This window comes from Ictalurus punctatus, chromosome 18, assembly GCF_001660625.3.
Source record: "Ictalurus punctatus breed USDA103 chromosome 18, Coco_2.0, whole genome shotgun sequence".
In the NCBI taxonomy this organism is placed as follows: Eukaryota; Metazoa; Chordata; class Actinopteri; order Siluriformes; family Ictaluridae; genus Ictalurus; species Ictalurus punctatus.
The window spans coordinates 12,314,132-12,332,058 of record NC_030433.2 but is presented as its reverse complement, the minus strand read 5'-3'; the positions used below and the strand labels follow the sequence as shown (position 1 = coordinate 12,332,058).

Sequence of the window (17,927 nt, the reverse complement as noted above, 5' to 3'; positions counted from 1 at the left end):
CTACTTCCAATCCTACTAATACTACTACCCCAGCAAACCATAGGCAGCCAAAATTGGGTGTGGCATTGGCCCCACAGCATTGCCCCAGTGGTGGTCCTACATTAGATTTGTTTAAGCATGTCAAAGTGTGGGCTAACCACAGAAAACTCACATTGTGGCATTTTGGGATATGCATGGCTTAGCCTTGTACCACACTATACACAGGTTGCCCATAAAGGGCCAATGTGGGCATGCTTGCTGAGACTACCATTAATAATAATAATAAATATAATTATAAAAATGACAATAATAACAACAGCAGCAACACCACATACTGTACCACACTACTACTACAATTAATGATGATCCTGATGATGATGATGATGATGAGAACATTCAGATATTTGCTGTTGTTTACGTTTTATTCATGGTTTGTGTTTATTTATAATATAAGTGTTTGTTAATGAACTTAATCGAATTTATTTACACGTATAGACAAGCAAAATGCACGAACGGGGCGTCCATCATCCGAACAGCGCACTAACACATGAGTTCTGATGTGTCGTTTCCAGAACCGCGGAGAATAAAGCCGGGAGGGGAATTGTCCGCCAGAGCGCACTCGTCCTGTTGGGTGAAAAACACAAGCGTGCGTGTTCGTGTTGAGGTCTCTGCTGACGTGTTTAAATCTCCTTAGCCGTGCGTAGCGCTGCCATTCTCGCGCATAACACTGCATATCGAGACAGCGTACGCGGTGTTGTGTTGCTCGGTGCGGTGCTGTGCGGTGCGGAGCGCGCGCTAGCGTTATAGCGTGCATTTGACGCGGTTATGGCCGCGCTGTAAAGTGGAACGGCGGATGCTCAGTGGGATATATAATTCGGAATTCGGCTCATTTTCGCAAATGCAAAAGAAAACATGGAGCCAAGCCTGGCCTTACTGCTCACCAGCTTGCTCGGCTGGTGCTCGTGCTCGAGTTTCCCAAGTAACATTAATATAGGTGAGTGGAGTCGCGCGCGTCTTTATAGCGCACCTACACTTGTGTTTTAATCTCCAGAACCGAATGCCGGTGAAGTTTTGTTTTTACTACAGGAGCATATGAAATGTTAAACCGTTTTTTTTGTTTTGTTTTGTCTTGGCAGGCGGTTTGTTCCCGACCGACTCGCATGAATATGAGGTGTTCCGATTCGCGCTATCTCAGCAGCACGAGCTCCCCAAACTGGTGCCACAAGTGGACATGGTGGACGTGGGCAGCAGTTTTGCCATGACATACGCATGTAAGTTCTGCCTGTGTCTTTCTATCTAACATTTCCCTGAATAGACACAAAGCACATGAATGGCACATTGTCTCGAGCACCTGTTCGCTCGCGCCGCGCCGAGCCGTGCACGCGCCTTCAAACTCCTCGTCTTAATAATGAGAAATGAAGCGTGTCCGCCATGCTTTCTCTGTAAAACGGAGTGACTTCTGGATAGACTAGCATGCAACCTGGACAGATGAGCACAGACAGCCTTTAGGGAAGAGTGAGGAATAAAAAAAAGTCACGGTCATGACTTCGGAATCTGTTGCAGCAGTCTAAGTTGTGCAGTGAGGATTTAAGTCTTCCATTAAACCATGGGCATATAATGTCTATCAATACATTTTCTTTTTCTTTTTTTTTCTTCTGCAGTGGATATTCTGATTATAGCTGTATTAAATATTTCCCATAACATTTCTTTCATTGATGCAGCAGGATTTGAAGGATGGTTTGGTTAGATCCTGGTTGCATTTCAATCCGGATCCCATTTTTCTATTTTTACCACAGTACTAATATGCTCTTTGTAATCTGTTGCTAAGTTATGCAAAACATCACAGACAGTAAGTGTTGTGTATTCATGTGCATGAACTGTGTCATGTCCAACTGCATCATACACAATTGTATGGCATAAAATCCTTAAGTACATGCATGAGCTCAATACATGGTATCATATCAATGCGGCCCTAAATGTCTCTTAAAGGAATGGAGGTCCTACTTAACTGGAAGAACTGCAGCAGAAATCTTTAGGCGTGTTGTTGGGTTTTTTTATGAGAAGAAAGCAACATGATATTCCACTGAACCTTCACAAAAGAAACAAAGCGTTCTATTGCGTCATTAGATGATTACTGTGTGATTTACTTTAACATCAAAAGTGACTGTGTTTGCGAGCGAAAAGGCGAGAGGTACATTCAGCATGTGGTGTGTTTCTAAATCCCGCTGATATTACTAGCTCCTGACAGCTTAGATGATGAGAAAATCCTCACCTCAACTCACTTGCTAGCAAGTGCGACTTCTTGTTTGAAGTCTGAGGTTAACTCGGGGAACTAGCATTATTTATGTCAGCTCTAGACAGAGTGCCTGAAGAGTATATGATCCTCATAATCACACTGCAGAAAGTCCCAAGGAGGATTTGGATGTGATATATACTATTTTATGATGATTTGATATTTGGTACATGGTGCATTTAGGATGAAAAATCAATCCCAGTTATAGGCAGCTCCGCCAAACATTAGCAGTTCAATTGCTTCTATAAAGCTTTCTCTGTTGCACCATGATGATACCCTGAGAAGCTATTGGAAGCACAGTGTAATTGGCCATCAGTACTGTGGAAATGTCTGTGATTGATCCCGAGGATGATTGCATTAGTTGTGAATGCGGAGCATCTTGCAAGAGTGCGTACTTCAAAGTGGGCTCCTGCGTCTACATGTGAGGAAAGTGAAAGCAATTATGCAGAGCTAATTACCTACACGACCACAGAGTCTTCTCATCAGGGTGTGTATGTGCTACCTGCTTTGAGTCTCATCCCCTGATTGTGTGCAACTCTCTGGCCCAACTCATCATACCGAACATGATGAAAGAGTCTGCTCCGAACACCATCAAAATGAATTCTTTGCCTCTATAATAAGTTCCCAAATAAGATGTCAATCTTGTTTACTTCATTTGGTATGGTCTGAAAATTGGTATGGAAGCAGCCCAGGGGAACTCTTGAGTGTTTTGAAGGCCTGATTAGAAGGCTGGCTGATGGAATTCCATGAACTCATCAGCCATGTTAACAAACATTTGTCTGTTTGTTGTGGTGAGAAACAAGTACAAGGCCTTGATAAATAGGATATTTGTCATCTGTGACAAAGTTGCCATTTTTAGCATGTTTTTGCAAATATTTTGTATATTCTTCCTTGCTCTTTGTACTTACATGCTGTGAAGCTAATCTTCCTTTAAAAAAAAGACAGTTTACAAATAGAACAGTGCTATAAAATAGTTATTTTGCCTTATTCGGAATTCCCCGCAAGTCCTAAATGGTTTAAACGGTATTACGGTAATATGCATGATGTGCTCGTCACTTGCTGTCCTTCCTGAACTCCCGATCCCTAGCAGATAATTAAACTGACATGCAGATGCAAATGAAGGGAATTAGTCCCAATGCCCTGTAGTGAAGATACTCATTATCATAATCTGTTATTGAAGGTGATTAAAAGAAAAGTAGCACCAATCATAGATAGCTGATGATCTGCCCTGCACATTACTTGTTACCCAGTTGTTTATATTAAGGCAGCACCTGACCTGACTGCATAGTTTATAACAGGGATGTAACTATATATGAATACAATATTTCAAGTGAACAGACAATGTGTTTTAAACAGATACAAATACACATATGAATGAGAGGCAGAAGCACACTATTCTTTCCAGAAAGGTCCATAAGGCATCTGGTTGATACTAGAGGTGTTCATCCATGACTGGTCTCATGCGGGCCACAAGAACAAGTTTGTGCAGTGTGGTAGTTTGTGATGCATTTATTCCTTAGTAATTGCCTGGTCAGGATAGCAGTGGTTTAATTTTGGCTTCTAGTTTGTTTTTGGGAAGAACAATTTATGAACTTGAGTGATGCAGCTGAAATCGAGGAACTGTCATAACAATATTTGGTACAGTGTGCCCTTCTGTGTTGATAGTTTCTAATTCTTCTATAGGTGTGTAAACATTTGGGGTGCCCAAAGCAACAGCATATACTCCCATAGCAATAATGAATATTTTATATGCAAGAATGAACAGAATTAATGCTTATAATTGTCTTGGATGAGTTAACAGGCTACTGTTGTAATAGCTAGCAGTAATGAGCTAACAACTTGAAGTGTGCTAGCCTAACACTTTTTAGTCTAGATACTAGCTAGTTAGCTACTAACATTTTCCATTTCAATTAAAAATGGTAGCAAGAACATGGACAGCTTGAGTAAGTCCAATTTGTTCTCAGTGTTAGTGCTCAGTTTCTTCTTTTTTGCTTTTTTTTCTGTCTTTCCACCCAATATACAGTAGATATAAACGATTCATGATTCCATATTTCTTTATCGTCTTATGAGTTTCTATTCCTTCACAACAGAAGGTGCCCTCAGCGACTGCCTGATACATAAACCAAACCATTTTAACCAAATGATAGTAAAATGTGCTTTTTTGCATACCTGTTTTAAAAATCATAAGGCACCCTGGTGGTTCAGAAGCCCTTAGTTACTGCTTATACCATTTATAGCAAAAAGTGATAAAAGTGCCCACACTATATGGCTAATAATTTGTGTACACGTGACCATCACATCCATATGTGCTTGTTGAACATCCCATTCCAGATTTAGTCCCCTCTTTGCTGATAATAACCTCCACTCTTCTGGAAAGGCGAGTGGATTTTGGAGTGTAGCTGTGGGGATTTGTGTTCATTCGAGAGCACTAGTGATGTCAGGCACTGATGTTGGGTGAGGATGTCCGGGGTGCAGTTGGTTTTCCAATTCATCCCAAAGGTGGTCTGTGGGGCTGAAGTCAGAGCTCTGTGCAGAACACTTGAGGTCTTCTACTCCAAACTTGGCAAACCATGTCTTCATGGAGCTCACTTTGTTCACATGGGCATTGTCATGCTGGAACAGGTTTGGGCTTCTTAGTTCAATTGGAGGGAAATTGTAATGCTACAGCATAAAAATACATTCTATTAAGTTGTTTGACAACGGTCTGGGGAAGAACCATATATGGGTGTAATGGTCAGGTGTCCACAAACTTTTGGCGATATGGTATAGGTTCAGATATAAATTATTAATCTCTTAAAGAATGAAGTCTGCACACATTTATCTCAGTTCAGTTCAATTTAAATTATTTCAATTAAATTTTATTTGTATAGTGCTTTTAAAAATGGACATTGACTCAAAGCAGCTTTACAGAAACATATAAACACAGGATACAGATTTTAAATGTCTGAATTTATCCCTATTGAGCAACGGTGATGGTGGCAAGGAAAACTCCCTAAAATGATATGAGGAAGAAACCTTGAGAGGAACCAGACTCAGAAGGGAACCCACCCTCATCTGGGTGACAATGGATAGTGTAAAAGTAAAAGAAAGTTCATTATGGTTTTTATATGAAGTCTGTTTGTTGAACTAGTCCATAGTGGTGATTGTAGTCCCAAGGCCATAGCAGCAACCATAGTCCCAGTAACTACAGCGAGAATGTCCTTGTGGAATTGAGGTCCAAAACTATTTCCATGGTACTTCAAGCGGTACCATCCTAAGCAATCTCCAGGCTGCAGCCTCCAGTTGATGAGAACTCCATCCAGAAGTAGGGAATCATTATGGATCAGGCAGGTCTGGATTCAATTCAGTCATTTACTTTAATGGGAATAGTTATGCAAAAATGTTTTAAAGGCTGCAGAACTCCATATGCTGGTAAACAATTGCGGTTTCCCCTGAAAACACAACAAATCGTGATTACAGATATGAACATTTGGATACAGTGCTGTGAAAAAGTACTTGTTCTGTTTTTGTGTATGTCACATACTAAATTGTTTCAGAAATTAAAACACAATCTAAGATAAAACAAAAGGCAACCTGACTAAACATAAAATACAGTTTTTAAATTATAATGTTATTTATAATTTGAAGCAAAAAAGTTATCCAGTACCAAATGGGCCTGTGTGAAAATGTATTTGCCCCCGTAGTTACTAATTCCCAAAATATATGAAACTGCATTCATAATGGGGTTCAGTTGAACTAGATGCAACCAGGCCTGATTACTGCAAACTTTGTTTGCAAATCAGCATTTAATTACAACTATTTAAACCCCTAGTTTAAACCCCTAGTTTATAAGCAGACTGGGCCAGTTATATTCTGAATAAAGATGAATAAAGGTGATGGATAAAGTTTAACAACAAGCCTTGGGAGAGTGTTAAACATCAACCGGATTTTTTTTATTGCAAATGTATCTCTCAGCTGGCGTTGTTATGATCAAAAAATGTTCCATCCAGCATCTGAAGGCCGACAGGGTTTACATACACAAAGGAAGCCACTTACGGTAACTATTCACAGTGCCGTGCAACTTTGCTCCAATGGCAGCTTTAAAGGCCCGTCAAAGTGGCTGCGTCTCAGAGGAGCCGCACTAATCGCTCGGCACAGCCTGCGTCTGCCACATTCATTTAATCTATTATTCATCGTCTCATAACCAAAATGATTCTTTTTCCGAAATTTATTTTCTGAATGTGCATGAGTAGCAGTGCCCCTGTCCTCGCTGTCGAGAGTTGTTAAAAATCCATTTATGCACAAAGGCAATATTGTGCTGGAATAGGACATTGCTCTCTGGAGAAGTGATTAAAAATGCCATTTCAAGAAAGATTTTCAGATGATGGAGCACAAAAGACAGAGTTGGAACATTTAAAGAAATCATCAATACAGGGACAGAACTGTATTTTCTAGTGTGTAATTCTCCTGAGACATTTCGTTACCTTGTAGAAGGAATGACAGAGATTAGGATGTTTACAAGCATTCAATGATATTCTTATGTACCATACTAAAGAAGGAGCGCCGTACATAATACGTGCGTATCAGAGTGCTTATTGTCACCTACCACAGTGTACTCACAGTAACAGAACTCCTGAGGACCATCTGGAATTGGAAAATGGAACAAAATACAGAAAGATTGGGGTTGAAAATTATTAATTAGAGCTGCCCATGCTATAATATCACTCTATGTAATGTCATAGGGAATATTTTCATGTAACATTAATGCCTCAGTGCAGCGTGTCTGGATTTTTGCTACTTTAACCCTTATGTTCTTTTCTTGTCAAAAGGAGCAGCTTTTTCTAAAAGTATAAAGGAATTGAAAGCCTTTTTTTTAATTCCCAACACCAACGTTGTTTTTAGTATGTGTGTGAATGGTACAGCTCTAGGCTAATGACATGAATAATAAACTTGTATGGGTTGAACTCATATTTCATTGTAATCTGCATAAATTCTTGGATTTACTGTATAAGCAACAAGCTGAATGTATAAGCTTGCTTTATACAATTGTTACAAAATTACCATTAGTCCATGTCCAATTTACAATCCAGTTCATGTCCATATGTTGTACAATATAATCAACTGTCAACAACTCTAGGGAAATATATTTATTGTTGATCAACTATTGGGTATCAGGACAGTAGAAAATGTAGTCGTTATACTTTTATTACTGACATTAATAAATAGGAATACAAAATATTGGTAAAACTGGCATTTAAAAAGAAGGTTATACTGTTATACTGTTGTTATACGGTTGAACTGTTGAATTCGCGAAACAGAAAGTATTGATTAATTATCTATAACATCACAGCTTGGCCAACACTTCCGGCTGTAACATCAATAAAATGTTAATATTAATGCGCTACTTCTAATGTGTTATCATTTCTATAGCAACAATTCACAAGAACTTGTATGCCAGATGTCCATGTAGTCTAAGCCTAATAATAAACTGATTTAAAAAAAAAAAAAACTTATGTGGCTGTTTACCAAATAAAAATGTATAATCATTGATATGGCAAAGTTTTCTGTTAGAAGACATTTATGTAACATTTATGGAAGGAGTCTCCAGTGTCAGCTGGTAGGTTTTCCTCCATGGGAGAGTCTTTAGGACAGAGGAGTTTGCATTCCCCCCCTGGTTTCTTGGTTACATGACAAGCTGCAAATTTTTTTGTCTTATTAATTTAAGAGGCTGGTGATTGTTTATAGCTGGAACTAACTTGTGTCACGGACATTCCAGAACATTATATCAAACTATAAACAGTTCATGTCACGTGATGTGTTGTTTATTAATAAAATAAAAAGTAATTGGTAAATCACTGTGCAACGCACTTACGACATTTATTTTCTCATACTCAGATACTGTCAGGAATTTTTTGAAGCACATAGACTAACTGATCATGTGATATCATCGAGTAGTTGCTATTTTGGAGAGAATGTAGCGTGAATGTTTAAGTACCAGATGTACATTAAAAAATAACAAGGCAATATGTATGATGATGATATTCTTCTTTTTCTCTATTTGCTCAGTGACATAGGTACAGAAGAGGGTTGTGTATTCACAGGTCAAAATCCACATAGATAAAATAACTGCTAGCAGAAACAAATGAGTCTTTCATGTCCCATGTCTTTTTGTCAGGCAGCAGCGACTGCTGCAGTTGCAAGTAAATGTCTTTATTAACTAAACTGGTGGACAATTCCAAAATATCAGACAAGATCGTGGTCATAAAACATACAGAGATTAACAAACAGTGAAAACTAGGATATCCAAAATGCAAAAACCAGAAGTCAAAACCACAATATCGTGAACAAAGAGAAATGCTTGGCATATGATATAAGAATACACTGAGCGATACTTTGCATTTGGTAAATGTCCAGAGTTTGGATTTATTGTGTGTGTGTGCGTGACTGAATAGTTAATTGAATGATTAGTAGTTGGGCAAATGGAAACTACTGTATGGGAATGAGTATGTGTGCTAGGAATCATGTTTGTTAGCCACAAAGCAATCTGAGAACTTTAGTCCGTCGACATGCCGCCATTCTCCTATAGTGAATTGCCTTTTCCATTGTGTGAATTTTATTACATTGAGTCTGACCGCTCACATGGCTGAGAAAACAGAAAAGCATAGTTTTATTTATGCTAATTTTGATATATTATATATTTGATATATTCACAAATCATAACCACTAACATTGCTTATCTCATTACAGTGGCACCTGTCAAGTGGTGTGATATATTAAGCAGCATGTGAAAAGTCAGTTCTCGAAATTGACGTGTTGGAAGCAGGAAAAATGGGGAAGCGTAAAGATCTGATCGACTTTGACAAGGGCTAATTTGTGATGGCTAGACAACTAGGTCAGAACATCAAAACGGCAGGTCTTGTGGGGTGTTCCCAGTATGCAGTGGTTAGTACCTACCAAAAGTGGTCCAAGGAAGGACAACTAGTAAACTGGAGACAGGGTCATGGGCACCCAAGGCTCATTGATGCACGTGCAGCGCGTAGGCTAGTCCGTCTGGTCTAATCCCACAGAAGAGCTACTGTAGCACAAATTGCTGATAAGTTTAATGCTGGCTCTGATAGAAAGGATTGAGAACACAGTGCATTGCAGCTTGCTGTGTATGGGGCTGCTTAGCTGCAGACCAGTCAGAGTACCCATGTTGACCCCTGCCCACTGCAGAAAGCGCCTACAATGAGCATGTGAGCATCAGAACTGGACCATGGAGCAATGGAAGGTGGCCTGGTCTGATGAATCACATTTCCTTTTACATCATGTGGATAGCTGGGTTCTTGTGCGTTGCTTACCAGGAGAAGAGATGGCACCTGGATGCACTATGGGAAGAAGGCAAGCTTGTGGAGGAAGTGTGATGCTTTAGGCAATGTTCTACTAGGAAACCTTGAGTCCTGGCATTCATGTGTTACTTTGAAACGTACCACCTATCTAATCACTGTTGCAGGCTAAGTACACCCCTACATGGCATTGGTATTCCCTAATAGCATTGGCCTCTTTCAGCATTATAATGTGCACTGCCACACTGCAAAAATTGTTCAGGAATGTTTTGAGGAACATGACAGAGTTCAAGGTGTTAACAAATTCCGCAGATCTCAATCCAGTCGAGCATCTTTGGGAAGTCCGATCCATGGAGGCCCTACCTTGCAATTTAAGGACTTAAAGGATCTGCTGCTAACATCTTGGTTCCAGATACCACAGCACACCTTCAGAGGTCTTGTGGAGTCCATGCCTCAACGGCTCAGAGCTGTTTTGTTTGCAGAAGTTGGACCTACACAATATGACACAGCTGGTTTTAACATTATGGTGGATAAGTGTATACTGGGTATCTTAACAATAATTTTTATAATAGTATTGCAATAAAAGACAAACAGATGGCTTGGCCTTAATTATGTCTCAGCCTCTTAGAGGAAATAGTTATTAATAATTCAGATGCCATACCAATTATTGTAATAAATGGGAGCTTTGTTCAGCACCTGCTAGTTAAAACAGAGCAGCTGACACTGTGGCAGTGCTGTCTTTTTATTTCTTTTCTGAATTAAGAAAACTTGTCAAGAGAATCCTATTAACATGTATTATTATTATTATTATTATTATTATTATTATTATTATTATTATTATTATTATTAACTTTAATTCTAACTGATAGACTTCCACTGCTTACAATAATTGAAGTTTTATTTTAAGATAGATAGGGCTGCAGCTGTCCATTATTTTGTCAAATAGTTTTTCCAATATATCTGAAGAATCAATAAGGTTAAGTAAAAACCCAAGATTTAATTCATATTCATCATTTAATTAAAGGAAGTCATCAGTAGCATACAAATCATATGAAAGGTTTTTTGTGGTACTTAACATCACTATATTAAATATAATTTATATATATATATATATATATATATATATATATATATATATATATATATATATATATATATATATATATATATATATATAATATAAATATAATAATATAACATAATAAAATATATATTGGCAGACACCCTTATCCAGAGCGACTTACATTTATCTCATTTATACAACTGAGCAATTGAGGGTTAAGGGTCTCGCCCAAGCCCCAACAGTGGTAGCTTGACAGAGCTGGGGCTTGAACTCCTGACCTTCTGATCAGTAACCACTGAGCCACCACTAATAATATATTATATATTAGTATTATATATATTAATATTATATAAAATAAAGAGCTTAAAACATATAGATGATTATTAAAAACCATAATTTGAATGAGTTTTTAATTTGCAAATTTTATTTCTTTGTTAATTCCATGCTTATGTGACAACCCTGCAGATTAATTGTAGTTTTGGTACATGATAAACTCTGTGGTCTCTGTAAACAACAACACTGGGTTTCCTACTGCTTCAGAGAGTGAGCAGTGCTAGGTAGTACAATGAAGCAGAAAAGAAATATCTACTGATCAACCATAACATTAAAACCACCTGCCTAATATTGTGTAGGTCCCCATGGTGCCACCAAAACAGCTTTGACCTGTCGAGGCATGGACTCCACAAGACCTCTGAAAGTGTGCTGTGATATCTGGCATCAAGATTTTAGCGGAAGATCCTTTAAGCATACTTAATAATCTCTCCCTCTCTTTATCTCCCTCTCCCTCTCTACTTCTGTTGAGCCACACATGATTTTATGGAGATACCTGTGATCCTGACCCTTTCTGCTCTCCGGTCCTGCCTGATCCATCCTGATGCCCTACTTCTGGATGGAGCTCTCATCAACTGGAGTTTACAGCCTGGGGATTGCTTAGGATGGTACCGCTTGGACTGCAATTACCACATGCAGTTTTGCACTCAGGTCTCCTTTGGTGAACAGTGGATTAGTTCAACAAACTAACTTTATGTTAAAACCATAATGAAATTTCTTTTACTTTCACACTATCCATTGTTAAACAGATGAGGATGGGTTCCCTTCTGAGTCTGGTTCCTCTCAAGGTTTCTTTCTCCTTTCATCTTAGGGACTTTTTCCTTTCCACCGTCGCCACCGGCTTGCTCAACAGGGATAAATTCACACACTTAAAATCTGCATCTTGTGTTTATATATTTCTGTAAAGCTGCTTTGGAGGTCAAGTCAACACCTTGAACTCTTTGTCATGTTCCTCACACCATTCTTGAATTCCGCTGCCTTTATGGAATACCATTGCCATGAAGGGGTATACTTGGTCTGCAAAAATGTTTAGGTAGGTAGGTAAGTGATGCACACTCACCTGGCCATCGAAATGATGTAAAAGAAGACATGATTCATCAGACTAGGCCAGACTAGGCCGGGATATATCACGTAGCAAGTGAACAGTCCGTTTTCAACTTTGAAAACGGACTGTTCACTTGCTACGTGATATATCCCGCCCCTTGACAGGTGCCATTGTAATGAGATAATCCATGTTAATTGGTTTTAATGTTATGGCTGATCAGTGTATAATAATAGCAAAGCATTAAATAATTCTTTGAACATTAATATTTTATATTATTATGATTTGTATTGTCATAAAATGGAAAATTTACTTTTACTACATTTACTTACCTCATACATTTATATGGAATGGTAGGGCTGGGCGGTACAGATAAAAAATGTATCACGATGTAATATTTCATATCATTCGGTATTGATAATTATTGATAAATTTTAATCTTTTTTTTAACAAAGACCAGTAGAAAAAATTATTTGAATTTAAGCACTATATTTTTAATTTACCCACTTTATTAAGGCAAACAACAAATAATTGAAGGTTTAATAGTCAAAAACAAAATAGAATTTAATCAAATATCTTCTCTTATATCTTATATGAAGATTAAATGAATAAGTGTTAAAGAAACTCTTGAACTTAATAAATAAATGTTACAAAATGTGTGCAATGTGAAACTTTGAGGCAACCAAATGAAAACAATTCATACCTATGCAGAAAAGGCAATAACTGTTTACAAGAGGAGAGACGCAGACAAATCACCTACTAGAATGGTGCATGTCATTTTGTACCAGAAGCCGGATGTTAGCATCACACTGGTTCCCTCGACAAAAACCCAATAGGATTTTCCCATAGGCTTTTGGATTATTGCAAAAAATAAGCTCTAGACCAACAAAACTTTACAATACTTTTTGTGCATCAAGATAATTTTCACAAATGAACACAACTTTTATGAAGTTTAAAGCCTAAATACAATCGGCAGAAATAAAAAGCTAACCGTATGCTATAAACGAACTACACCACGGTCGCTTGGCTTCAACGTCACTATCACCAAGCTTCCAACAACTTTTCCAAACTTAATTTAAAAACATATTCCATAATACAGATTTACTCTGTGGATGAATCTTCATCCACATTTTCGTTGGGAATTGTGCACAGCACAAACCAGTTTATCTGCAAAGTTTTTTCCTGTTCGGCGTGATGACGTTTAATGTCACAGACAACCTTTGTAGTGCCATTTAGCAACATGTTAGTGTCATGATTTCCCCTTGTGCAAGCGCTGGAGCACAAAGTGAAGCTGGCAGCTCGAGCGCTAAAATGCTAACTCGTTTCCAGGTTTTGGCGTAAAAAATGACGTCATCCCTGCGCCACTCTATGGTGACTGGCTGTAAGTTTAGGAAGCGCTTGATTTGATATGCAGCAGAGTTTTCTATGAGCGGTGGACAAACTTTAAACGTCGATATCTCAGTCGATCATGTTCATGTAATCGTGGGCAGTCAAAATCGTAATCGAGATCGATATTCGATTAATTGTACAGCCCTAGTGTTCGTGTGTTCTGATGTCACGTGGTGATGATGCAACCGAACCCCACAGATACGCAACTTGTTATTGGCTGTTTGCTTGTCACTTGTAGCACACTCCTTTATCAAGGCATAGGATAGGCTGTTTATGATCCAGAGATGACGCACCCTTGAGGGTTGTTCATGCATCCAAACTGCATGTCTGTTTACATTTTATTGAGCATTATACTGAACATTTTTTCTATTGTTACCGATAAAGGTGTACCGTCGATAAATTCTGATACCGTTTTATCACCCAGCCCTAAGTATAAGTAGTTTTGAGTAATTTCATAAGCATTTATGCATAAGCCTTATTTCTACTGACACGTTATTTCACTTCTAAATTCATTACATCTTAATCATAACACATTCATGCATCATTTACTCTTTGTATATTATTTATTAGCTTTGCTATTTAAATTAGCTTTAAATTTCCAACACATACACTAGGCTTGTGCGATATAACGATTTCACAGTATAACATCTTTACATGATATTACGTTGCCATGATGTCCAGTGAGGCTTCCTCTGATTACATTATATTATATTACAAGACCTGCCAACCTTTTGCGCATTTTGCATAGACATCGGAGTACACATCAGAGTGCAGACAGAAAAAGTGCACTTTTGAAACAGAAAACAGGATTTATTTAAAATAAATAAATGGGCCTACAAGGAATCTGCAAATTTAACATGTTAATGGTGATGATAATTAGAAAGTGATTAAATATCCATCCATCTTCTACCACTTACATACACACTCACACACCCATTCATATACTATGGAGACTTTGGACACGCCAATCAGCCTACCATGTCTTTGGACTTGGGGAGGAAACGGGAGTACCCAGAGGAAACCCCCACAGCATGGGGAGAACATGCAAACTCCACACACACGGCCCCGGCAGGACTCGAACCCCGGAGGTGTGAGGCGAAAGTGCTAATCACTAAGCCACCGTGCCCCTGTGGTTAAATATACTGTTTTGTTTTTTTAGCACATTCAAACACATTGCGCAGCAATTAACATGGAAAATGTCAGTGTGTGGACATTAGACAACCGATTTGTTAAAGGTCTATATAGTGTTACTGTTTACTGTTTAATGCAGAATCACTTAAAATTCCATCATACAGCTGAGTTTTTGTGATTGCCACTGCACAACTGATAATATTACTACTCTCCGTAACCCTGAAATGGTGGAAATGCTTGTTTTCCTGTCTTTTCTTTATAATATTTGCATCAATTCCACCGCTTATCCTTCCTTCAGGGTTACGGGGAAACCTGGAGTCTATCCCAGGGAACATGGGGCACAAGGCGGGGTACACCCTGGACAGAATGCCAATCCATCGCAGGGCACACTCACATACACATTCACACACCCATCCATACACTACGTTCACTTTGGACATGCCAGTCAGCCTACCATGCATGTCTTTGGACCGGAGTACCCGGAGGAAACCCCCGCAGCACGGGGAGAACATGCAAACTCCGCACACACAGGGCCACGGTGGGAATCGAACCCCGACCCTGGAGGTGTGAGGCGAACGTACTAATCACTAAGCCACCGTGTGCATCAATTCAAATCTTATAACTAATTATAAATAATGTTATGAATAATTCATTGCAAAGGCTACACTGAACATTTCCTCAAAATTCAGATGTTTTCATGCAATTTATTTTGCAGACTGTTTGGATTTTTTTCTGTGTTTTCTGTTGGATACAATTTGAACACTTGAGCACCATATTCAAGAGATTTTAGTGAAATATGTGGACGTTATTATATAGATTCAGCCCTACTTAAAACATGACTGTGTTGGATTGTGAGCACAGTGGTGTAAGGTCTTAGGTGAGGCTGCTCAGTGATCATGTGATCAAGCCTTCTCGGCCCGTCATTCTTACTAATATCAGCCTTTTTATCACCCTGACAGGCAGCCAGGCCAAATGTCTTCAGCATGTCAATCAGCCAGGCTCCAAAGAGAGTCATTGAGTCAGCTTTCATCAAACCAAGACTTAGAACAAAAAGACCTTTGTGTGTGTACTCTGTATGGATTACATGGCTCTTCTGAGGGGTACTGAGGAGATACTACCTGTGCATCATCAGCAGACCTACAAAATGAGAAAATGTGTCCCTAAGTGAGCATGTAAGGTGAAACCTGCTTTCTGTCCTCAGCTTAAGTTTACATATGTCCAGTCTTGGATCAGCTGCACAGCCTTTAGCAAGGACTTCCAGCCCTTCCAGGTTTTGAAATAAAACCCCTCTCAGGCAGTGAGAGCTGTCTTCAGTTAGTACAGTATAGACTGGCTAGAGGAGTGTCATTGTTGATTGTGTAGGACAGGGATTTCATGAGCTTAATGTGCTTGGTCACTAAGAAACTGACCTCAGGGGATGTTACAAGCAGCTGGGGAGCCTTGCATGAGCCTTGCATTTTTATCCCATGATGTGCATCTCTGAGGGGCTGAATGACCTCTGTCCTTCACTAATAGCATGGGATGAATGAGATGCTTTAGCTCGCAGCAAACTGGTTTAGCATACACAATGATACTGTGTGGATATTGGATGTAATTACAGAATGGGGAATTATTATAAATGAATTTTGTAAATGTTCTAGTTACTTATCTGTGATAATTTTGTATCCAAGAGGAGCACAGTGATAGGCAGTCTTGCCCTACATTCACAGTAGCATGCCATAAACAGGGCGCACAGTGGCTTAGTGATTAGCACCTTCGCCTCACACCACCAGGGTTGGGGGCTCGAGTCCCACCGCTGCCCTGTGTGTACAGACTTTGCATGTTCCCTGTCTCCCCGTGCTGTGGGGTTTTCTTCCAGGTACTCCGGTTTCCTCCCCCAGTCCAAAGACATGCATGGCAGGCTGATTGGCATGTCCAAACTGTCCGTAGTGTATGAATGGGTGTGTGAATGTGCCCTGCGATGGATTGGCATCCTGTCCAGGATGTACCTCGCCTTGTGCCTGATGCTCCCTGGGATGGGCCTGTAGGATAAGCAGAATAGAAGATATGGATGGATGAATAGATGCAATAAGCAATCAAGTAATAGCATGACAAGCAAAAATTAAATTGAGATTTTGTCAGTTCTATGCAAATTAGGTGCTATATGATATCATAAATGTAAAAAAACAAAACAAAAAGTAATTCAGCTCCCCACTCACAACCTTAGTTCGTACCCGCAGTTAGTTCCTGTTTACGGTTTGACTCACAAAAATAGAAGAAAAATTTATCCTATCATATATGAACTCTCATTAACTGTGTATAGAGACATCATGGAGAAAAATAACACTTGGAATAGAGATTGTAGGTGAGAGTATGCATATACTGTAATACAGTTAGCTTAGCTTTGCTAATCTGCCAAGGAAGGTAGTATGAAGCCTAGCATTTAAATCAAACAAATAATAAATTACTAACACTGTTTAGTAAGTTATTTAATGTGCATTCAACTAGTTAACTTTGGAAGCTTGCTGGTATGAACATAGGGTTAGTTCAACTTGCTACTAGCACAGTACCTTATTATCATTCATTCATTCATCATCTGTAAATGCTTTATTCTGGTCATGGTTGTGGCAAATACGGAGCCTTTCCCAGGGAAACACCCTAGATGGGATGACGTTATGCAATTTGAATACAGACTTAAGACTTGAAAGTGTTTTTAAACATACCTGAATAAAACTGTGATTTGCAATAGTGCATTGGAGCAGATCATACGAGTTTCTTCTTTTTCTTCTTCTGTTTTACACTTTTCAAGCCAGCTGGAACAGAGATACTCAGCTCTAGTCCCTTTTCCTTCAAAGGCAACCCACAAGGCATACATAGTTTCAAAAACAGGCACACAAGGTGAAAGGAGAGATGTGCCAACTTTTTCATAAAGATTGTAATTCACCCTGTAGGCAGCAAAGGGGCTTCAATAATTACAAACTGCTCCTTTATTTATATAGTTTATCAGAATTTTGCTGATTTTGATTCCGCTCTTATGTGTCAGAGTGCAGTCTGTAGCAGCAAAAACAGAAGTATTCTCTGTTTGCTCTATCAGAATAAGGTTAATTTTATGCTTGCTTTGGGCAAACAATTACAAATTTTGATAGATACACGTCCTGTTCAGTATATTTATAAGTTTTGAATGATTTAGTGCCAAAGGATTGCGTTTACATTTATTGTGTTTAACGTTAACTTACAGACAGTAGTGACTGTAGAGGCCATCTAATCCATCCATCTGTTTTCCGTACCGCTTATACTGCACAGGGTTGCGGGGAATCCTGGAGCCTATCCCAGGGAAATCGGGGCACAAGGCGGGGGACACCCTGAACAGGGTGCCAACCCACCACAGGGCACAATCACACACACATTCACACACTA

At 39.0% G+C, this 17,927-nt stretch overlaps 1 protein-coding gene across 4 annotated transcripts in view; it reads left to right on the top strand.

The window, feature by feature from the left end:
- Positions 1-533: 533 nt before the first annotated feature.
- gria1b (glutamate receptor, ionotropic, AMPA 1b) overlaps positions 534-17,927 on the top strand; it is a 100,284-nt gene continuing 82,890 nt past the window's right edge. The window contains exons 1-2 of one of the 4 annotated variants that reach the window (XM_017493450.3): positions 534-973; positions 1,116-1,250. In XM_017493450.3, the coding sequence (XP_017348939.1) occupies positions 892-973; positions 1,116-1,250 (217 nt within the window). In that variant the 5' untranslated portion in view covers positions 534-891. The remainder of the gene's footprint in view (positions 974-1,115; positions 1,251-17,927) is intronic. The other 3 variants (XM_017493451.3, XM_017493447.3, XM_017493448.3) reach the window with 3 other exon arrangements.